The sequence below is a fragment of the Typha angustifolia genome, chromosome 7 (genome assembly GCF_048772165.1).
Source record: "Typha angustifolia cultivar Huaian chromosome 7, ASM4877216v1, whole genome shotgun sequence".
NCBI classification, from domain to species: domain Eukaryota; kingdom Viridiplantae; phylum Streptophyta; class Magnoliopsida; order Poales; family Typhaceae; genus Typha; species Typha angustifolia.
In genome coordinates, this window is record NC_133245.1 from 5,284,756 (window position 1) to 5,308,826 (window position 24,071).

Consider the following 24,071-nt stretch of genomic DNA (forward strand, 5'->3'; position numbering starts at 1 on the left):
GTTATAAAAAACGACATTTACACTACTTTTAGCAGCATTTTCAAAATGTCGGTGAAAGGTTTTGTCGACATCAGTAAAAATGCCAGTAAACACCTTTTCATTTAGTGGCAGTTCAGCAATTATCGGTAAATATATAGTAGCATTTTATTAATGCCGGTGTAGATATAATTGGTGGCATTTGGTCAAATGTCGATAAACAATCAATAATTAGTGGCATTTCTTATCAATAATTAGTGGCATTTCTCTAAATGATGGTATTGTTATATAGAAATAATAAATGAGAAGTTAAAGAGTGGGTAAGAAAAAGAGGAAAAATGAGAAAAAAAAGAGCACTCATCTAAATTTACCAAAGTGCATAGTAGCAAGAGAGAATCACTAAATTGGCATCAAATATGCTCGGTGAAGTGTAAAAGATAGGAGGAGAGTATGTGAAAGATAGAGGGTAACAAAGCCTGAAAGACCAAATTGACAATGAAACTGAAAACTTAAAAAGAAGGTTGGTGAGAACATTTATTATATATTAGATACCTTTTAGATTCGAATTGATTTTTCTTTTTAAATAGTTTTGGCCGGTCTACTCAGGTACATGCTTGTTGTATGCCAGTAGTTAGTAACTTAGTATTATTAGAGACAGGTGACAGCTTGAAAAGAAGGGATAACGACTCTTACCTCATTGGTTAGGGTGATCTATCTAAGGTTTTATAATGGGCTTCCCTGGATAGTGATTATCCAAAGATAACTATTCTATATCTTTTTATTGTTTCAAAACAGTGAGAATTCTGAGCAATATTTTGGAATTGTGTTTTAGGTATCACGATGGATATTAAAGGCTGCAGGTTTCATTATAATTTTTAAAAATCGGAACTTTAGTGTTCGATGAATTAATGTTGTAGCCTTTTTTATTGTATAAGCTTCTTAGGTAAAAGCAAGGTACATCTATAGTGCCACACCATTCTCTTTGAATTTGCAAAGACATGCAAGTTCTTGACATAATTTGCAGTTGTCCGAAAGATCTGTTCGTGGATGAGAAGCCACGACAACTATTTATCTACACACCTGTTCAGGTCTCGAATAGTTGCACTAAGAGACTTTTAGTCAGGTACTACTCAATTAGAAAGCAGGTATTTATATATCAGGTGAAGCTAATAAAGTAGTATTATAGTATTATATCTGACTGAATAAAAATAGGCCAAGATGCAAGTTTCCAGTTATTAACTACTGGTTATAATCAATGGTCCAACTATCCTTTCATGGTAGGTGACGATATCATATTTATTGAAATTTATGAGATCTGTCGTTGTGGAAGCTCCAAATTTGATAGTCAGATTAAACGAAAAGGAAAAGAAAATCAAGTGTTTTACATCTTATAAATGTCTAATACGCTTAGTCTATACATTTATTTCAGGTGAGGGTATATTTTGAATACTAAGATCGAAATGGAACAGCGAGTGAGATATGGCACCAAGTTTCTTCAAAGTTACACCTGATAAAGTTGATGATCAACCGTGACAAACGGCTTGTCTGGAGAGATCCAGATATCATGCCTGCTCCTGTATCTATTCAAGAAATAATGAGACAACCATTGCCAGGTGATGAAGTATTCACAGCTTTCAAGCACTAGTCTGTTGTAGCTGTTATTGAATGAAAATCTTTTTCTTTTTCTTTTTTTTGAATTGATGAGATCATACTAATCTGCCGGTTGTAATGCAGAGATAACTCTTTTATTTGTATTTATGTTCTTTGCTCATATCCTTTCATGTAGCTTTTGTTCCTATAAGGATAAAAGAACAGTCTCCACTCAATTAGGCCACTTACTAAAATTTGGCTGCTTGATGTTAATGTTCCAAAGAAGATAAAATTTCCTTTTCTTTTGGCAGATTAATCTGTTATTTATTCATCATTAAGCAAACTCTTATTTCGTCCAGAATGAAATTGGAATTGTAATGCTTGGTATATTAAATTATTAGATGCTGTTAATAGAGGTATTCCAGGTTGACATATTATAGCAGGCAGACCATCATATGAGGGTACTGCCTACTTGCAGCTACTGGTTTAGCTGCATAGTTTATGCAACTTCATAGTATGACAGACATGGGTGATATCGGATCGTAGACCCATGTCAAATACTGGAGAATATGATGCTTATAGTCCAGCTGAATTGCAATGTTCTCTTTGTGGTCTTGGATGCTTTGAAGAACCTTGAAACTTGTCTTTCCTGCTAACCATGTCTATTGATTATGTATTTGATGTCCAATATTTCTCAGATATTCTTAATATATTAGTAAGATTCTTCCATTTGTCTTTACTTTCTGATGAAGATTATTGAGAGCGATTCAGCTATATTCGTGCATATTCCTACTACTGTTTTTTTATTGAATTATTTGTTCATTCAGACACTCCAGCTAGTGTTTTGTTCAAGCAATGAAATGCTTGTGGTTCATTCAGAAGGTCTAATCTATCAGATTTGGAGAGAAGAGAGGCATTGAAATATCTGCGGAAGGCCTTGTGAAAACAACCCTCCCTAGAAGCAGAAAGCAGCCTCATTTGCAAGACAAAGGCTCCTTTTCACAAACAGCTGCTTGGGTTCTCAAGTAGAACTGTTTGTTAGAGATTACAACGTGTTTACTTCTTTTGTTCCTTACCTTTTGCCTCTTAAAATTTAATTCAAATAGAAGTAAAATTATTTTCTCGTCTTCCCTTCTCTCCTCTCCTGTTTCCATCCATAAGGGATGCTATATATATATGTATTTGCACTGGATGTTTTTCTTATTTCTAGTATATATAAATTGATCTACATATCTTGCACACGATTGAATATCTGTTGACAAATTAAGAGGTTATATGATAAGCAACAGACGACTGTCTATTATTATTATTTAATGACATTTTAAAATAAATTTTAAGATTAGTAGTGTTCTTAACTATCTATATTTTTAAGTTTTACTCTCAATTATGAGGGTTTCTTCCGTGCAATAGAATTAATTCTTTATCAATCAATTTGATGAAGTTCTAACGGTTAAGATCTTTAAGGGTATAATAGGAATGAAAGATATTACCGGTTCAGCAGGTAATTTTTTTTAGATATATAATCTTACACATTATTTTTTAACAATTATATTATCTTAATATTTTATTAAGTAAAAGATATATATATATCATTAACTGAGAGTAATGTATATATATCAAAATAAGGGTATTGATGTCTTTTAGCCCACATCATCATTTTCCTCATCTATCTTTCTCTCCCCTTCCCCCTCCTTCACCATAACATCTAATCAAAACAATTTCTTCTCTCCCACCTCATTCACCTCTTCCTCTCATCTCTCCCTCCTCTCCAAACTCACAGTTAGGGAAGGTAGGATCAGAATGTTGATGAGATTGAGAGAACGTGTGGTTCTTATTGGATGAGGGTTGAAGGATTCAAAATGACCCACTTTAACCGTCATTAAAACCCTTCAGTCATCTCCTCTCTTATCCCACACATTCACCACAATCGTAGTCGAGTAGGGTAAGAGAGTTGTCCAAATGAATTGGATCAAAGAAAGGTTTTCGTTCATCTTGGGCATTCCCCTCCCCCCTTCCTTGTTTGCACATTATTGTCTGCTTAGCTAGCCTATGATAAAGGCTAGATCGATATGGAAGCTTGGGCATAAATGTGCTTGTGCGTAGGGGAAAAGGAGGTCTAAGACTATCACAATAGGTTGCTAAAAATCCTCAGCCTTCGTGACAAAGAGTAGTGGCAGTTAGCTTCTCTAGGGTTGCCATAGAAGTCCCCAATGGAAAGAGGTTAGATGTGACGACGAGCAGGGTCCGGTTAGGTTTGGGCTGGGCATTTCGAGCCAACCGAGTTTAAGTAGTTATTCTCGGCCTGACCACCAATCACTCGGGCTAGACTAGGTTCACCCCGGATTAGAATATCTTAGCTCGTTACTACCTATTAGCTCATTAGATATTGAGCTTGAGTTGAGTATAATGGTCATAAAATAATAGGTTAAATATAAAAAATATTATATTTTGTTGGGTTGAGTTTAATGGGCTTATATGAAAATATTTTAGTTATCTTTCATAAGAACATACTTATATATTGATATATAGTTTACTAAATATTTAATGTAGGACTATAAAAATTATAGGAAAACGCATGCATTATGGGTTGGGCTGTAGATGAGAGTAGTGGATTGGGCTTTTAGATAGGGCCAAGTAGGCAAAGGCTTAGCCCATGCCACCCACTATCATCTCAGGCTCAAGTCAAGCTGAGCCTAAATTGGATTTGGGTCGGGCTTAGCCTGGTTAAAATCGAGCAGTGTTGGACCGAGTCAGGCCTAATGGTCATATCTAAAAGAGGTAGAGTGGACGATTTCCTTAAATGCCTATAGATGGTTGGGCTTCTATTGTAGATTGAGTTTTGGCTAGGGTGATCCTCAAACTCCTTTAGTCTATATCAATTACGTGCATCTTATACTAAGAATATTTAACTATTTAAAAAAAATATTTCTCCTTAACGGAATATTCTCACGGTGTTAATTTAAATTTAACCCACAATATTTTCTATACATATTTGCTAAAATATAAGGCTCAATTTATAAATAGTGAAAACATAGGGTGTAAACCACCGTTGTCGTTATATACAAATTTCCTAATATTAAATCTTAAAAAAGTCCTAGAGTTACAATCATGCAAGGGATAACATGTATCCTGTATATAAAAATAAAGATTACAACGAACGTGGACTGTATATATATATATATATATAATGGACTGTATATAAAAATAAAGTCCACTTAAGATGAGAATATATTATTAAGGGAAGAGCTGGTCTAGCCCAGGGGCTTTGAACCAACAAAAAAAATAAAGAAAAATTATATTTCGGCCCCTTTTTTTTTCGTTTTGACCCATTCAATTTTCATATGTATAAGTGAACCAGTTCTTCATAGTTACTATCTACTAGTATACCTTTAAATATCCTGTCATTAGCTTTTTTTAATATTTACTATCTACTAAACTCTTGTCGTTAGTTTGTGTCATAGAACTAACCGGTCTTCATGTTTAATTAACTCAAGGTACTAAAATAACTAGTATATCTTTAAATATCCATACCCATTGTAAAACCGACCCGTTATCTTCCGGAAACCTTCTTCTTTCCCGATGGACTCATCTTATTCTCCTGATGTGTTCTTCCTTGCCCTTAGAAAGAAAATTATGAGCTCGAGCTATGCTAAGAGTGAGCCATGGAAAACAAGCCATTAAATTAATAAAAGGTTACGGGCAATTTTCGCGTTTTAAAAGTTACATTTTAAAAATAAAATAAATTATTAAAAAAATATATCATTGTGTCCTATTCCGTTGGGTTAAAATTAATTAGAAGGTTTTTTTAAGACTAATAATAAAAAATAAGAGTCAATTTAGACGGGCGAAAAAAGAGGTGACAATATAGATTTTCTTAAAAACCTAAGAAAGAAATTAAGAAAGAGTCAATGCAATAAGTAAAGTAAATTAGAGTGAATATAATAACAAGCGTATTTGTGCAACTTTAGCTTTTTTATTTAGTATTGGAGAGGGCTAACCTATTGTCTATATGTACATATGCGCTACGGGCTTTCATCTAGTTAGTGTTGTAATTATTGTAATACATCAAATTATGTTATGCACTTGATATTGATCGATACGAACGTAAGAAAATTGCTATATTTTATATAGTGGTAGCTTTATGAGTTTAGGATTTTAATAGTTTTGGTTTCACGAGAATCCGATGTTGGGATGAAAAGTTATAAATGAAATAGTCGAGCAAGATCAAAATAGAATAGATTGATAAATAACCGACGTTATAGCGGTCGTCGGAGGGTGGAGAATAGCCAAGGGTGGTGATGGACGGCACTGTTGGTGGAGGAAGGTGGCTAGGGATTAGTGATCAGAATGCTTCTATGGCTATGATCTATTCCTAGAAAGATAAAAACGATCTAACTGCTATTGTAAAAAATAAAGATGAAAATAATAATTTGGCTAAACTCATATTCATTCAATGATCGATTCCATGATCATTATCAACACATATCCACTCCTATATAGTAGTAAAAATTCTAGCAGATCAAATCCACATGCAGATTATCCGATTTATTTAAAATTCAAAATAATAAGATAAAGTTAACTAACTCAAGTTGGCTCGACTCGACTAGACTCAACCAAACTGACTCAATCCGTAGTTAGATCATAACAATCCACCACGCTTTCGACACTTTATCCTCAAGGTAACTAGCACGCGAGCTAGATTTCGATTTATGTTGTGCTCGTAGGCCTACGAGTTTGCATGTATATACAACTCAGTCTAATGGCGCAAGCCTACTAGTTTGTTCTACCGGTCCTCCTCGGGCTTGTACTTGAGTTCGAGGTTATGCACATAGCCCTAAATTGGTTCGCACGGCATGGTCAAGTTGGATCATGAAAATTGAACACGCGTCGAGATACATGCACTTCATGTCTCCCATTCAATAGCCAAAAATCTAACCTAAAAAAAATTTGAAACCTGTGTGAATACTTAGGTATGCTCTTATACAAATTGAAAAACGTAAGAAACGTCTTAAGAGATGAGATCTATCACACGCTATCAATAAAAATAAAGCATGAAAAAGACGATCACAAACACAAAAGTTTTTATGTGGAAAACGCAAAACTAGGTAAAAAACTACGAATCCAAACTCGGATCGAAATCAACCATTAAAACTTGTAGCAATTAACAAAAAGCTTATAGATTACCCGTCGATCCCCATGACTCAATCTATACCAACCTTGCTTGCTAGACCCTGCGACACACTACTTCCCTGAGAGGTTTTCAAACCTTAATGACCCTTGAAATTGATCCTTCCGTCTCAATAACCTTCGAGACATAGTTCTTCCAAATCTGATATAGATGTGTAAAATTGAGAACGATTAGCACTTCTATCTAAAGTTGAGAATTGATCTTCAATGGCCTCCAAAAGATGATCTCCAATTTAATATTCTCAATCCTAATGTTAGATTAAACCCTTTTATATTCTTAGAGATAAAATAAATATCTCTTAGAGATAAAATAAGTATCTCTTAAAAATAAGATAAATCTCTTCAAAGATTCTTCATAAATTCTCTTATAGATAAGATAAATAGAGATAGACTCAAATCTAAGTCAGATCGGCCAAAGTCATTCGAACATCCATAAGGCCCGTTCGAACGGGCTCAAATGCCTATTATTTTCTTCTTTCTCGGGAAAATGCGTTCGAACAACTGAGTAGACTGTTGAATACAAAGTTGTTGTTCATATGCCTTTGGGTTTTAATCCTACTTTGACCATTATGACATCGTTTAAGCACTTCAATGACAATTCAAAACCGTTTCGAATACTTTGATTTTAAATTCAATCTTCCACTTCGAGCATCTCATAACTTCCCATAATTTGTACATATGCTTATATATAAAATCTAGACACATTACATAAATAAAATTATATTTTGAAACACAAGTTACCAATTATATTAGTATAAATTAAACCTAACATAACCCTATGGCTAAAATTATTTTTCAACCTAGGGGTGCCGTTGTGGGCTGCATGGGTGCCAGCGGTGGTTTGGCAAGGTTGGTGGTAGGTGGCGGTCAGCATCCAATGAGTCCATGTAGTGGCGGAGCGATGACTAGTAACGGTGGAAGCCAAATGTTGACCTCGATCTCGGGTGGCTATAGCGACCGAAGAGCGTCACCGACAGGTCCCCCGGCCCCTGGTGGCTGTAGTTGGTGGCTATAGTCCCACTGCCATGGAGCCGAGGCGACGAGGAGGCCTGTAGAAGCCACCCCGACGTGGCCACACTCAGGCAAGAACGTCACTAGCGTGATCATCGGGTTCAGCCATGCGGTGGTCTCCGATAGCTACGATGGCCAACATTGGGTGGCAGTTAGCCCGAGGAGGCCAACCGTGGTCGTTAGTGGTCTCTAGAATGCTGGACCCGTGGCCACCTACCAATTTTGCTATAACGAGGAGGGTCATCGACAACGCTCTTTCGATCTTCTATTCTAGCTACTGTCGACCTGGCTTGGTGTTGGAGTCCTATAGAAGGGATCGGAGGTGGCGACGGGGGCTGGGAGTGGCTAGATGGCCGTTGGTGAGAAGTTAGGATTTTTGACCATACTCTCCATCGCGCGCGGGGAATATGACCTCGACCCTTGTGATAGGTGCTTCTCCGACGAGGCAAAGGTGGCAGTGAGTGTTTTCGGTGGTGGAGGGGCCTCCACCTCAACCAAAGGAGAGGTCGAGGCAGCTGTTTAGGCCGGCCTCCCCTCCCTCACAGCTTTGTTCGTTCATGTCGCGAGGGCCAATTTTTGTTGTAGCCGACGATGCTGACTGTGGGGCAATGGAGGGAGGCTAGTAGAGCCTTTGTCAAGACCTAGATCGAGTCCTTGATAACGGTTTGGATCTCCTTCGAGTTCTTAGTTCGGCCAAAAGTTCTTTAAATATTGTCGTCACCCACGCTGGTGGCTCATTGTCGACGGTTGCTAGTGGTGGAGGGGGCGCTAAAGATACTCCCATAGGAACGAAGATGAGTTCCTAGCCCTCTATAGTCACTCCTTCCTCGTTCGTCTTGGATCGCATGTTAACCATCGTCCGAAGAATATGTCGGCTCTGATTCTAATATTACTCACCAGATCTTGACCAATCTAGACATAATAAAATTGTGATATTTTATATGGTAGTAACTATTTCATTAGCTTTTAGAAATATTAGAGTATCATCAGCATATCATAAATTGACGATTCCCCTACTTTAATATCTTCTCCCTAAACCACTAATCCAAGCCATCTATTTAGCTTTCTTAATAATCATGTTTACACCATCAACCACTAACAAAAAAAGAAGTAAAGGCATATACAACATCTAGAGTAATTATCCTCAGTTACATTCAGAATAATAGCCAAAGAATCAGATGTAAATGACTGCGTCACCCAATCAATCCGATTGCTAGAAAAACCTCTCCACCGAAGCACATCAACCAAGTAATTATCATAGGCTTTTTTAAAATCCAATTTCGAAATACTTCCTTACTCTACTTTTTTTTCACCCCAAAAATAAATTTATGAGCACAAACCATATTATTAAGAATAAATCTCTTGGTAAAAGCACTTTAATAATTCTCAATCACCTGACAAAGCCAACTGGAAAGCACTACTATAATAATTTATAGGGCTACATATGACACCCTATATTTTAATAAAATTATAGTTTATACACTATATTTTTATTATTTATCAATTATAGAAATCGAACTCTATAATTTAATAGATAGAAAATACATTATCGCTAGATCTATTAGCTAAACTTAACCAAATATCTATGTTAAACTATACTCAGAAGATTATGAAAATATCTTCTGAGTATTTTTACTTACATAACTTATACCAACCCAACTCAACCCAACTAAACATAATCTATACTAAAGACATTTTAGTCATTTTAAAAATAAAATATCTCTAATAAATAGTTATTCTCATGTTGTTAGTTCAATCTAACCAATGGTGTTTTATACACATATTTACTAAATCATAGGACTAGATTTATAGATAGTAAAAATATTAAGTGTAAACTATAATTTTATTAAACGACAAAATATTATATACGAATTCTTTCTAATTTATAATTTGTACTTCAAAACTAATAGGTCTGAATTTTTCAATTTTTTCAATTCTCATCGTGCTTAACCATTCCCTAGAAATGATAGTAAATTTTATGCTAAAATCATCTAGATCAAGAGCTTTATTTGCAACCATCTCAAAAACCTTCCATCTTACGTAGATTCATCCACAGCTCCAAACAACTTCTTATAATATCTAGTAATGTGATCTTTAATTTTCTTTTGATCCATCACCTGCTCTCCCTCAATCATAAGAGAAAGATAGCATTTTTCCTTTTCCTGTCATTTGCCACTTTGTGGAAAAAGATAGCATCTTTAATTTTCTTCTGGCCTTCCTCTCGGTCAACTCATTCTGATTCAAATTTCTCTCTTCCTCCAGTAGATCTAGCTCATTTAGGTGCTGCAGCCAATAACTTTTCTGAACCTGATCCATTTTTTTTTTTATATTTTTCTCCACCCTCTTTTAAGTTTTTTTTTTTAAATTTTCTTAGTCCACCTCTCAATAATAGCCTACTCAGTTGCATCTCCACAGATCACCATTTTCTAATCAAATACCATCAACATCTGGTTTAAAAAACCAGCAATGCTCCCGTCTAAAAACTGAACTCTTTTGTAGCTTATCCACAATCATTTATGCTTACGGTTAGGGTTTATCTAATACGCCATTAAATATTAATGCTAAGTGCATCCCACATGAATACGAGTTCCAACTCACCTTTGTTTGGCTGCAGCAACGAAAGAGAGCCGAATCGTCAAACTCTAACGCCTATTTGATGACTTTAAATTTGAGGATTAAATTGTAGAGAAAAGAAAACGAAAGAATGAGAGTGAAAAATCAGTATAGTTGAAGGTCAAAATTTAATTATCTGATAACTACTACTACCCAACTATTAACTGTGGGAGGCTTGGCTTTGGTCCTAGGATGCTTATTGGATAATCCAAGTAACTCGAGCAGTTTACTTCAGTCGTCCCTTTTATATACGTATTCTAATTGGCTCACATGCCAGAGGGGATAATGAGGAATTAATTGCTCATTTCTCGTCATCTCATCATTAATTAAGGGCGAAGACTTTATTTGTCTATTATTGTTTGAGAGTTGGTACGCTATAGACTACAATATTCTTGGAGAAGAGAGTTTATTATTAATATTTTTCTTATCTTGAGAACTAAACTACTATCCATGTGTTAACGGAGGGAGGATTAGCAAGATGCTTGCTGGAATATCCAATTGACTTAAATAAAGCTATGCATTCTAATTGGCACACATGCCACAGGGAATAGTTTACCAGGTCAGAGACTTATCATGAAGCCGGAATAAGTCAGAACTACTCTTCTTCTCGGTTCTTATAAATAGGCCACCGTGCACCATTGGTTCCATACTACTACTTCCCTCACGCTCGTCAATAGCAAGTGTCTTAACAAATCACAGTTCCGAAGATATATATATAGAAATGGTGAATAATATGCCAATAATACATAATTTTTTTCCAGTAGTTATCGATCTTAGTTTTGATGATATCTCAAATCTTATCCATGCATGAGTTACGCAATGCAGGCCGGAGTCGTCAAGGTGGGTAAGTTTGGAGGGAATGGAGGCGGCGCGTTTGATATGGGAGCTGCCACGAGGTTGACGGATATCAAAATACGCCATGGAGCTGCCATTGATGCCATCCAGATTAAGTATGAAGTGGACGGGAAGATCAAATGGAGTCCTCAGTATGGTGGCAATGGAGGAGTCCTCGCTGAGGTATATATCAACTATTTATCATTTTTTCTCTGCTCTTCTCTCTCTCCCTCTCTCCCTCTCTCCCTCTCTCTCTTCTCTCTTTATATATGTATATACATATATACATAATATAACCTTTTGTTTCTTAAATTGCGTTGACTTCTTTGCTTCTTTTCACAGATTGATCTCAAAGATGGGGAATTCCTTACTTCAATCTCAGGCTACTATGGTTCTTTTGGGAACATAATCGTAGTTCGATCACTTAGCTTTGGCACCAATTTAAACAGTACGTATGGACCCTACGGTGTGCAACAGGGAACTCCTTTCTCTATTCCGCTGCAAGCGGGTAAGATTGTAGGCTTCTTTGGGCGATCTGGTGCACTTGTTGATGCAATTGGAGTTTACTTGCGCGCAAATTAGCTTTGGGAGCAACCTATTTAGCTCTTTAAGAGCTAGAGTCTCCACTTCTATTGCTTCTATAATAAATGGGGATATCATCATTGTAGATAATATCCTTTCTACGTATTCGTCGGAAAGAAAGAAAGAAAGAAAGAAAAGAAAAAGTTGGTGCTTTCCTTTCTGTATCGTTACAAAATAAGGAGACTGTAATTTATTGTAATCTGATGTTCGTCGGTCAATATATGTAGTGTGATGCTTGAGCAATGTCTTCCCGATTGCTATGGTAACTAGGTCCACTATCCACTCATTATCTGTATCTGAATAAAAAAAATGGATCCAGATATAATTTTGCCAATATTCCATCCCTATCCGGTCTGTTTTCACCCCTAACAAAGAGCAACAAATCATATATCCGAGGTGTTAGAAACAAATCAAACTAACAAACACCATGTGATAAACTTTTATATGTTGTACTTGAGATTATCTCTTGTAACACCGAGAACACTAATTTTAATACCTTTATATCTTTTCTAAAACCCCACTCAATTTCTAGTCTTACAAATATTCTTATGCAAGTGGTGAGCAGTGCTTCACGTCAACCATGGGTCTCCCTAGAACGTATCTTTACCTTCCAATCTAAAGTTAGAAGCACGTAGATACAAATGAAACTAAGCAAAATCTATGAATAGTGCATCTACAATTGCTGACTATTTTCAGAGATTGAGAAGTTCTACTGATTCTTTAGCAATATAAGATAACCGCTAAACAATTTAGAGTTGATTTCATATCTTTCATTACCATTTGTCTACATGGGTATATTCTCTTTAATTCTATTAATGATCTTTATACAAATGTGCTTGTACAAGCATCTCCAATCGAAGCTCCAATGGCTCCAAAAATAGAGTCAATATGGAGCCAAGAGCCCGGTGCACTCTAACACCGAGCTTCATATTTATTAAAATAATAATACAATATATATTTTATATTTATCTATTTTAAATTACTTAATAAGTACTTTTAGTGTTATTATTTTTTAATAAAAAATATATGGTTGAAAAACTCTCATCGAGATCTTTAAAATAAGACTAATATTCAATAGTTTTATAAGTAATTTTAAATAATTAATTTTTTTAATTTAATGTATCAAAATTATATTACACGAAATAAACATCGAAATAAGCATTACATTTCATCAATTAAAAATATTAAAATTATATTACACAAAATAAAAAGAAATTCACACTTAATAATAAAAATAATAGATATTTAATGTAATCTTTATTTGATGTATTTTTATGTTTGATGTATTTCATATCTGATATATTTTAATATTTTATATTTACAGTAGAAAATAAATAATTTAAATTAACTCAAAAATAATTTAATATTAGATCATTTTGAAGGTTTCGATGAGACCTTTCTAACGATAATATTTTTGTTAAAAACTAAATAGTATAACTAATTATATACTCAATTTAACTAATTAGATTATTTAATAAAAACTACAGATGCATTAAAATTATTGAATGTTACCAGACAAATTTGAAAATTTTAAAAAAACTTTAGAAAAAATAGAGGCTGGGTTCCAAATAGAATTGCTCTACATGCTTGATAAAATATTTGATAAAAAATATTAAAATAAAAGATTAATTTTAAAATCAAGTCAAATCATTCCAACAACTATTATCCACGTTCGAACAACATTGAGGGTTTCTCATATTATACATTATTCCATAAAATCTTTTAACATAATCTATAAATAATTTTCAAAGAATTAAAAGGTATATAAGAGGTTTTAATCTAATCATAAACAAGCAATCTATTATCTCTCTTGATCAACATTTGAAAGGTATTAAAGATCACTTCACAATTTTAAGTGAAATTAGTTGAATAACTTTTAACTTCATGTACTACATAAAATGAATTATGTTTGGAGGGTCACTAAATTAAATGATCAACTTCAAAAGTCACTAAAATTTAAAAGAAAAATAAATAAATAAAGAAAATTCCACAAGCTATAGCCGGTAGCCTTTCCCTCCTCCTCCCGGTCTCCCGGTGTCACGTATTGCTTCACTCCTCACTCTCTCGCTCTCTCTGTATATTTCGCCAACGTTGCTCGCTCCTCCTAGATGCTCTCAGAGCGGGAGCGGACTCGCCTATAAAAATCCCCCAGTCTACCCCATTTCTCCCCCTCTTTTCCTCCGCTTATCATCTCTTTCCCGTCCTCGTCGAGCTAGTGCTTCTGTTTCGCTTCGAGCGCGAGATAAGATCGAGATGGCCGGCTCTTCGCCGCCTCTACCGTCGGAGACGATAGGTGAGTCCGATCGAGCGGCGCGGAATTGCTGGATTCCGAGCTGACCTCCACGAAGGCGTCTCGGTTCCGATATGCTCCGCTAGGTTTTCTTGCACAAATTTGGTCTTCTTGGATGTGTCGCTTGTTTCTTTGTTACTCTTCTTGCTTGATTAGAGTTCCTTGAATTTTGTCACCGTTCCTTGGGTTCTAAGTTACAATGATCTGTTTCTGTTCTTCTTGCGCATATCTTTGCATGAATCTGTGACTAATTTTTGAAATTTATGGTGAATAGATACAATTCTTGTGGATCATTTTCTATGTATGTTTATTTGTGCTGTTCTTGCATTGTGGACTTATAGAATTGGAAATGTATGTTTAATTGTCTACCTCTGAAACTTGGATCTCTTTTCGTGAATCTGTTAGTACTTCTTGAAACTTTTAGGTTCAATGGAGTGAATTCTTGTGAATTATTTCCATCTATTTTAGTTTTTTAAACTGTCTTTCTGTTTCTTGTCTTCTAGATAATAAAATTGTAATTGCAGGATGTCATTATTTATCTCTGTCTTTCTTGTGATGTCTTCGCTTGAGTAGCTTAGTTGTTCCTGAAATTTTGGTTGATAAAGTATGGTATGTGATCAACATTTGAATAGAAGTTTTTCAAATCCGGTGACCTTTTGTACTTATCCTGTGGGCCTTGAGTTTGAAACAAATGCAAATCCAGATTGTGTCAACACTTATGTGTTAGCATTCAGTGGTGTAGAGTTCCTTCTGTTGAACAAGGTCTTAGCCTCTTAGGATTTCCCAAATCCGGGTTGTTCCATTCTTTTATATTGCAACATGGTTCCCAATCTTGCTTCTGTAAAGTAACTTAAAGTCATAGAATTTTTTCCTGAAAGGATATCATCATATCACGTAGTATGATTATTGGTCAAGACTATTTTTGTTATTGTGTGGATCCGTGGATGTTAGCCCTTTTCTTTTAGTTTTCTTTGATGTTCTATATCTGGTTGTGCAGACAAGTTTACTGGTAGAAACTTATTAAACTGCAAATATTTATTCTTCAATGATGCCATCAGGTACAACGGAATCATCCCAGGGTCATAACACACAAACAACTGAGCTACCCTTAGTGGAGATTGAGGAAGATGAATTATCAAAACATGAAGAAAAGCCAATGTTTCTCAACATTGATCTTGTTGAGGAGGATGATTCATTGAAGTTTGAAGATGGGCCAAGATTGCTCAACATTGAGCGCAACTTATCTCTTGAAGTTAAGACCTTGTCCAAGATGGCTCTTGGTAGTGCTTCACCTCGCATGCTTCGTAGGCCTCTAAAGTTGAGAATTATGGAACATCCTGAGAATATAAGCTCTCCTCATAGGGGATCTTGCTTGAACACTCCTAGTATGTCCAATAGTTCTGAGACATCTTCAATCTTTAAAGAAGCTTGGGAAGCCTTAAAACACTCATTGGTGTATTTTCAACATCACCCAGTTGGAACGATTGCTGCATTGGACCATTCAGAAGAAGCACTGAACTATAACCAGGTTTTTTCTTCTAGTTTTCAAGTAGTTACTAAAGAGATATGTTAATCTGGAAATTAATGTTCCATCATATCCAAAATAGAACTATATTCTTGTTGTAAGTCTGAAATCTAGTAGGACATTCATTTACTTACTCTAATCTCACCTTTCTAGTTTCATATTGTTCTGTTGGGTTCATATTGTTGCAGATTGATTTCCGTAGTTCTTCATACATGGCCCGTTAAACATAAATAATACAAGCTATAATGTACTACACTATGTTTAAATTGTGTCTGGAATAGTTAACTGAAGTTTCACTGGGATAGTTAGAATTTTGATTTATTATAGTTTGCATTCGTTAATTCATCTAGTGGACTGATTATGTGTCATATTTTGTATATTAACATAGTTTCAGTTGATAGTTTGGAGAATGTGACTTTGTCTCCTTTTTTTTTCCTTTTCACTTATATTCCTGAAAGTTGTTAAATTCTTATTTGCTTAAAATCTTCCATGGGTGATATTTTAAATTAATTATTTTATTAAAACTGCTACCAGTCTACTTGGTCCAGTCAACTGTTTTTCATTTAAGAACTGCAATATAAACAGGAAGCAAAATGAACTATGGTTAGCATTTTTCCTGCCAGGTCTTCGTGAGGGATTTCATTCCTAGTGCCTTAGCATTTCTGATCAAGGGAGAACCAGAAATAGTTAAGAATTTTCTTCTACAGACTCTACAGCTTCAATCACGGGCAAAAATGATTGACCGCTTCGTGCTTGGTGCGGGTGTAATGCCCGCAAGCTTCAAAGTTCTGCATGATCCAGCCGAGAAAGTTGATACCATAAATGCTGATTTTGGGGATACAGCTATTGGAAGAGTTGCACCCGTTGATTCTGGATTTTGGTGGATAATATTACTTCGTGCCTATACAAAATCCACTGGAGATTCATCTTTGGCTGATTTGCCTGACTGCCAAAGGGCCATGCACCTTATTCTGAATTTGTGTCTATCAGATGGATTTGATACATTTCCCACTTTGCTCTGTGCTGATGGCTGCTGTATGATTGACCGCAGAATGGTGAGTCTCTTTGAATAATTGAGAACCACATTCACCTCAAGGTTGGGTTTGAAATCAGATCGTGCTTTATGGACAATTGTCCAGACTGATGGAAAGCCACAAGCAAGAGGCAACACCTTGCTACTGATATAGAAATAGACTAAGGAAAAGCAGTCTGTTTTCTATAGCCTACGAGGTTTAACTAGGTTGTCATGATGATTTGTTAAATGTAGGAAACTTGCATTTGATACAAAGATTGTAACTCATAAAAACAAAGTTTCTAGCTTTAGAAGAAAAAAATAAAAAACCTAACTTTGACTCCACCTCTTGATTATGTAGATTATGTATGTGGAGGAATTTTATTAGCTGTTGACATATATAAACTATTTTGGTTTTTAGTATATCAAATTATCAACAACATATCTGAGCATGTTTAATTCCATGGAAATTGAGAAGCTATGAACTGTAATACAAGTGGATGTCTAAATGTAATCATTTGCTCACCATATGTCAATTACAGAGTATTTTATCAGAATTAAAGCAGGGATTACTTTTGCTTTTCACTTTATTGACATATGAAAAATGTTACTTGATGAGCAATTAGTTTTCAGAAGATATCTGCCTGATTTTATTTAAGTTTGAATTAGAATTTTGCTAGTTCAAGCCTTCAAAGTATTTCCTCTCATACCATTAGTTAGTTTTTTTTTTCCTTCTGCATGTCATGAAAAATTAATTATAACAATGAATTAATCAGAGTGATACAAAAGTTAAGGGACAAAGACATTTATCTTATGGAAATTAGCAATATTAACAATCAAGGGAAAAATCAGTGAAGCTAAGAGCACCTATATAGGTAAGCAAAGTACTTAGATTAAAAGGTCATAGAGATTTATGTTATATTCCATTGTTCAAGTAACTTTGAAAACCTTTTACTTCTCTAGTACTCACCTAATCTTTCTCAGTGCATAATCGGTAAGTTAATTGTTCAATGGTTCTTTCCTTACCATGTAATATAGTTTAGTTCTTGTAAACAAAGATGAAAAATATCTGCATATTGTTCACTGAAACTGTTATAAAGCTATAATTGTATCTTGTTTGTTGGCTTGTGGGAAAGTAAAATTATTCATTAACTATTTTGTGAAGATTAAAGGCTCTCATTAGAGAAATTTCCTCCAGTTATCTAACTTTAATTCTGCAGGGTATTTATGGTTACCCGATTGAAATACAAGCTTTATTTTTTATGGCTCTAAGATGTGCTTTAGTTTTGCTAAAGCATGACGATGAGGGAAAGGACTTTATGGAGCGGATAACAAAGCGCCTCCATGCCTTGAGCTACCACTTGCGGAGTTACTTTTGGCTCGACTTCAGTCAGCTTAATGACATTTACCGCTATAAAACAGAGGAGTACTCTCACACTGCAGTAAACAAATTTAATGTGATGCCAGACTCTCTTCCAGACTGGGTATTTGATTTTATGCCTCAATGTGGAGGTTACTTCATTGGAAATGTTAGTCCTGCTAGAATGGACTTCCGTTGGTTTAGTTTGGGTAACTGCATTGCCATTATATCATCCTTGGCAACACCAGATCAATCTGCAGCAATTATGGATCTTTTGGAAGCACGATGGACAGAGCTGATTGGTGAGATGCCTTTAAAAGTTTGCTATCCGGCCATAGAAAGTCATGAATGGCAAATAGTTACTGGGTGTGATCCAAAGAATACTAGATGGAGTTACCACAATGGAGGATCGTGGCCAGGTGAGAGCTTCAGAATAAGTAACTGAGATAAAGAATTAGATTAATTCTTTCTGACTTGCAAATATTTAATTTTTAAATAAGTGCAGTAGAGGTATTCATACAGGCCTGTAAACTGGTCATAGTCTATGCATACAGACCTGTAAAGTACTGAAAGGGGAGGTCTGATATCCTGATTAAACAGCAATCAAAATTCTAGAGTTAAGTCATAGTGTTCCTTAGTCCAGTCATCCTTGCTGGAATGAATATGTATGAGTTACTTTTCCATTTTCTAGAAACCATCCTCGAAAGAGTCATGCTACAGCGAGTAATTAGATGTTCAGCGGTTTCTATTTTATCTTGGCATCAGACACATTTCAGATCGTGTTGGAGTTTAAAGGCAATAACCACTGTTGAGTCAGTAGTATACCTCCACATTAAAGGTTTCCAATTTTTTAGCAGTCAGCGACTTCCTGAGAAGTATTTTCCACATCCATTGATCCTTTGCTTCATGGGGCTGACGCACTCTTAATCATCATGACCAAATTCTGATGCAGTGTTTGATATAATTTGTCACTGAATTTTTCACGCAAATGTTTGGTATTGAAAAGATGATGGTGTCAATTTTGTTTGTTGTACGTAATATTAATTACTGCTGCTTGTTATGGATTCTCAGTTATACTTTGTGGTGCTTTGATGTACTAATATTCTCTTAGTTACCAGAAGTCAGTCTTCATGTTAGTTCTGTAATTTTACAGCTTATGTAGGTTTTCCAGATTGTTTCTATGAGCTAATATATGACTGCATATAGACATCACGTGTTTAGTATCTTATTTGGAACTTCAGAAGATAGACATCCTCCTTTTATGTAATTACATTTTCACAACTATCTGTCATATGTGCCATTTATATATGTATATATTCATCCATTTTATCTGTTGTGCTTTTATAGTGCTTCTTTGGTTGCTCACCGCTGCATGCATCAAGACGGGGCGCCCTCAGATAGCAAAGCATGCTATTGAGCTTGCAGAGAGCCGATTGCTGAAAGATAACTGGCCAGAATATTATGACGGAAAGCTAGGGAGATACATCGGAAAGCATGCCCATAGATTCCAGACCTGGTCAATTGCTGGCTACCTGGTTGCCAAGATGATGCTTGATGATCCATCTCTTGTAGGAATGGTAATGCTAGAGGAAGACAAACAGATGATATGGCCTCCATTGAATCGATCAATTTCGTGCACAATATGATATTGCGACTCTTTCTACCAGAACCCTTATTTTCTGGATCTCAATGACATCACTCATGTCCACTGATTCTTAACTCAGGAAATTTCAGGAAATTTCAGTTTTGGCTCCTCGAAAGAAACTAGGACAATGAGCTTACAACTTCTGACCATTTTTCTCTCATAGATGAGAATGAGATTCGTGAATTCTTAACTGGCTTAGTCTTTCGTTAAGGAAGCATCTGAATTGCTGGAATATATAGATTTTGCTATCATATATCATCTACACTATTGGATGAATACCTCTACAGCACTTATTTTGAAACTAAATATTTTCAAGTCAGAAACAATTTTAATCTAATTCTTTACCTCAATTACTTATTCTGAAGCTCTCACCAAGTCATGATTCCTCATTGTGGTAGCTTCATCTAGTGTTCTTTGGATCACACCCAGTAATTATTTGCCATTCATGACTTCCTATGGCTGGATAGCAAATCTTTAAAGGCATCTCACCAATCAGCTTTATCCATCGTGCTTTCAAAAGATCCATAATTGCTGCAGATTGATCTGGCATTGCCAAGGATGATATAATAGCAATGCAGTTGCCCAAGCTAAACCAACAGAAGTCCATTCTACTAGGACTAACATTTCTAATGAAGTAACCTCAGCATTGAGGCATAAAATCAAATACCAAGTCTGGAAGAGAGTCTGGCATCACATTAAATTTGTTTACTGCAGTGTGAAAGTACTCCTCTGTTTTATAACGGCAAATGTCATTAAGCTGACTGAAGTTGAGCCAAAAGTAACTCTCCAAGTGGCAGTTCAAGGCATGAAGGCCCTTTGTATATTTGTATAAAAGAGGTTATTTTAGTATAAACTATAAAAATTATGGTGTTTAGATATATGCTAGTATAGTAATGCAATTATTACGCTTCATTTGACATGAAAAGTATAGATATTTTGACAAATAACTAAAATATAAAACACAATGAATGAGGAGAAGAGTGAGAAGAGACATAGCAAAAAAGAGAAAAAATAATTTAATTAATAGTTGTTTAAAATGATGTCTTTTTAAGAATAAAATAGTAATTAGTAAATATAAAATATTAGATAAGAAAAGCACATAGAAAGAGGAGTAAGAATTAGTAAACCAGTATTACAATAGAGTGATTATTTACTTACTATACTAATATAAAATATAAAGAGACTTATATTAAAATAAGAGTTTTGTCTAAGTAGTCTTAACACTATCCAATTTTGAGAGGGGAAAAAGGGAACCAATTCAAGATAAGCATGTAATAATAGTCCAAGATAGAGCTTATTCGCACGACAGCATGCATTTCAAAATGATAATAAATCGATTCAAGATAAGCACGTACGACAATGATACTTTGCATATATGCTGACTAGGCATAAGTAGGTGAGATTAATCCATGTGTCAGCTTGGATATGCATCACGTAAGTTAGGCAAAGAAGTATATGCACCCAAAACACGTTTTAGTGATCTCTCATCATATACGTGAGACAAGTTTTCTCTTGGAAAAACTGAGTGTTAAACTTTGGGCGCTCTCTTCTTTCTTCATCCTGATATTTATCTCATTAGAAGATGAATACTTTGGTGGAGGCGTTGGCGACCAAAACACTACTAAGGTAGGATGATTGACTCACGATGTTTTCCATTCCACTTTGATTATCGTGTTGAAAGGCAAAGTACGTTTTCCAGCTCAGAAACTTGTCAGCAAGCAAGAATAAGTCGGATCTGCTATTCGTCTCGGTTCGTATAAATACCCCACCATGCACCCGTCCGTTCCATCACGTAAACAGCAGCGAGTGTCAGAAGATATGGTGAATAATATGCCAGCATATATACTTAAATCGATACTTTTCCCAGTAGTTATCCATCTTGTTTTGATGATATCTGACAGCTTAATTATCCATGCATGCAGGCCGGAGTCATCAAGGTGGGAAAGTGGGGTGGTGATGGAGGGGAGCCGTTCGATATGGGAGCAGCCACGAGGCTGCTGGCTGTCAGAGTACGCCATGGAGCTGCCATTGATGCCATCCAGATCTTGTACGAGAGAGATGGAAACGTTGAATGGACTTCTCAGTTTGGTGGCGATGGAGGAGAGCTCGATGAGGTATATATCAACTGCCATCTTAATTTTGCTAGCTCTACTCTTCCGTTCCTCCGCATATGTTTTGTTCTTGAAATTTGGACTAAATAGATAATTTTGTTATATTTCTTCGACCTCGTTGCTTGTTTTTCACAGATAACTCTGCAAGAAGGGGAGTTTCTTACATCAATATCAGGCTACTATGGTGATTTACAGAGCATAAATGTGGTTCGATCGCTTACTTTTGGCACCAATTTAAGCAGTACTTATGGACCCTATGGTGTAGAAGAGGGTACTCCTTTCTCTGCTCCTCTGGAAGAGGGTCAGATTGTAGGCTTCTTTGGGCGATCTGGTGCACTTCTTGATGCAATTGGAGTTTACCTGGGCCCAAATTAGCTTTGGCAGCAGCCTACCTAGCTCCTTAAGGGCGAGAGTCTCCACTTGTCTGGCTTCTATAATAAATGGGGATGTCATCATCGTAGATAATATCCTATCCGTGAATGATAATTTGTTAAGATAGTAAAAAATATATATATATCAGTTGTGCTTTCGTTTCTGTATTGTAACAAATAAGGAGACTCTATACTCTATCTATTGTTATTCTTGGTCGATCAATAAAACTATGATGTGTATTTCCATTACGTACATTGTGGGATGGAGATGTGAAAATAATAGATATACTGCTTAGTTTCTTATACAAAAAATGAGAATTTATTGAATTGAAAAGCTTATAGTGTGAGCCCAGCAATTTGCTTGCCATAGAGGCATAGAGCTCCTATCAGACAGAGTACCATTGTTGGACAGGGAGTCATAATGTAAGTGAAAGAAGATCTGACATTGCTGGAATGTGCCTTCTTATTAGGAGTCTTAGTCTGGCAGATCAGACTAATTTATCTGTCTTTAGCCTCCTAAATGAAAAAAAAAAAAATGGTATGAGAGATCTTCTAGTTAAATTATGAGATAAAAGAGATCTCGAATTTGACTAGGAGAAGAATATGAGATTTGGATGTCTATATAAAGACATAAGAGGGTCATCGTTTCAAATGAGTTATGTATACAGCTATCTGTCAAGGAATACCACACCTGCTGCACAAATGTAGCAGGTCTTAAAAAGCTGACAGATATCAATAAAAAGCTTCCCCCAAATTCGTTCTAAAGTGTATGAATCCATCAGATATGTTTAGTGTTCCATTATCACCATCAAAATCAGGATCATCAACCTTTTAAAAGATAATTCTGATGAACTTAGTAGTAGTATAATTGAACAGAGTGAGTACAATAATAGTGCAGCTACTAAATTAAACCATGAGAAACTATAGTCTTATGACGTGAATCATCACAATTAATGGACAAAGCTACTGTAAACAGGAGTTGCACCAGAAACTGTACTACAAGTATGAAGCATCTGTTACTAACATTGTTATTATACAAAGGACGTTTCTTCTTGTTGCAAACCTGACAACAGTTTTCTTTTTTTTTCTTTTTTAAATCTCTGATGCTATCTTGAATTCATGGTTGCACACAGAAAGTGGAGGTATTCAAACTGAGACCCAAAAAATAAAAATGATAAGGTACCTGCTACTCCATGAGGAAAACAGAGACATGGCATAAATGTGAAGTACCTACTAGTTCATTGCTTGATTTCAACTTACACTGTGCTGGCGTGCTGCTCCGCTTATAAGCTTTCATTCATATATCCAATGAGAAAATAAAAATCACGAAAATGAAATGAAAGAACAAAAGAAGATATATCTTAAAAGTTAGATATTAAGATTCTTCGAATGTCCCCGTTAATTTAAATAGAAAAATTAATGGTTTATGTTCAGTCATAAATACAGGAACTAGTTTGAGACTTTTTTAGATACATGAATATAAAATAATTTTATGTACTAGTACGAAAGATAAAATGTATTTAAAGCTTTGTTTTTTTTTTTTTTGTGATAAAGTCTAAATATTATTTCCTATTCTTTCATATTACACTTGACTATTAAAACAAAGGAAAACCTACATATAACCTTATTCATTTTCACTATTTATAAATAAAACCTTATAATTTAGCGAATATGTATAAAAAATACCCTGCCGTTAAATTAGGTAGCCAAATTTAATCAAATGTCTAAGTTAAGTTAATTATAATAAAAAAATTATCAAAATATCTTCAACCAAAATATACTAAGAGCATTTTAGTTATTTTAAAAATAAAATATTTCTTCAATTCTCACGATGTTCAAACCTAACCCAGAATATTTTTTATCAATTTATAAATAATAAAAAATAGGATGTAAATTATTATTACGATATAAAACTTATATACAAATTTTCCTGGAAACAAAAGAGAAAGTGGACTATGGCACAA

General features: G+C 35.2%; 3 protein-coding genes across 3 annotated transcripts; all 3 read left to right on the forward strand.

The window, feature by feature from the left end:
- Window positions 1-10,976: 10,976 nt before the first annotated feature.
- Window positions 10,977-12,036, forward strand: LOC140762438 (protein GOS9-like). Its single transcript, XM_073100240.1, has 3 exons — window positions 10,977-11,101; window positions 11,203-11,394; window positions 11,554-12,036. Exons 1-3 carry the CDS (start codon window positions 11,099-11,101, stop codon window positions 11,791-11,793), a joined length of 435 nt encoding a protein of 144 aa, XP_072956341.1. The 5' UTR covers window positions 10,977-11,098; the 3' UTR covers window positions 11,794-12,036.
- Window positions 12,037-15,256: 3,220 nt separating this feature from the next.
- Window positions 15,257-20,247, forward strand: LOC140762434 (probable alkaline/neutral invertase F). The gene is made up of 4 exons (XM_073100234.1): window positions 15,257-15,611; window positions 16,232-16,663; window positions 17,841-18,399; window positions 19,328-20,247. The coding sequence occupies exons 1-4, from the start codon at window positions 15,354-15,356 to the stop codon at window positions 19,624-19,626; spliced, it is 1,548 nt and encodes a 515-aa protein (XP_072956335.1). The 5' UTR covers window positions 15,257-15,353; the 3' UTR covers window positions 19,627-20,247.
- A 1,074-nt stretch (window positions 20,248-21,321) lies between these two features.
- On the forward strand, window positions 21,322-22,356 carry LOC140762436 (protein GOS9-like). The gene is made up of 3 exons (XM_073100236.1): window positions 21,322-21,446; window positions 21,548-21,739; window positions 21,872-22,356. The coding sequence occupies exons 1-3, from the start codon at window positions 21,396-21,398 to the stop codon at window positions 22,109-22,111; spliced, it is 483 nt and encodes a 160-aa protein (XP_072956337.1). The 5' UTR covers window positions 21,322-21,395; the 3' UTR covers window positions 22,112-22,356.
- The last annotated feature ends 1,715 nt before the right edge of the window (window positions 22,357-24,071 follow it).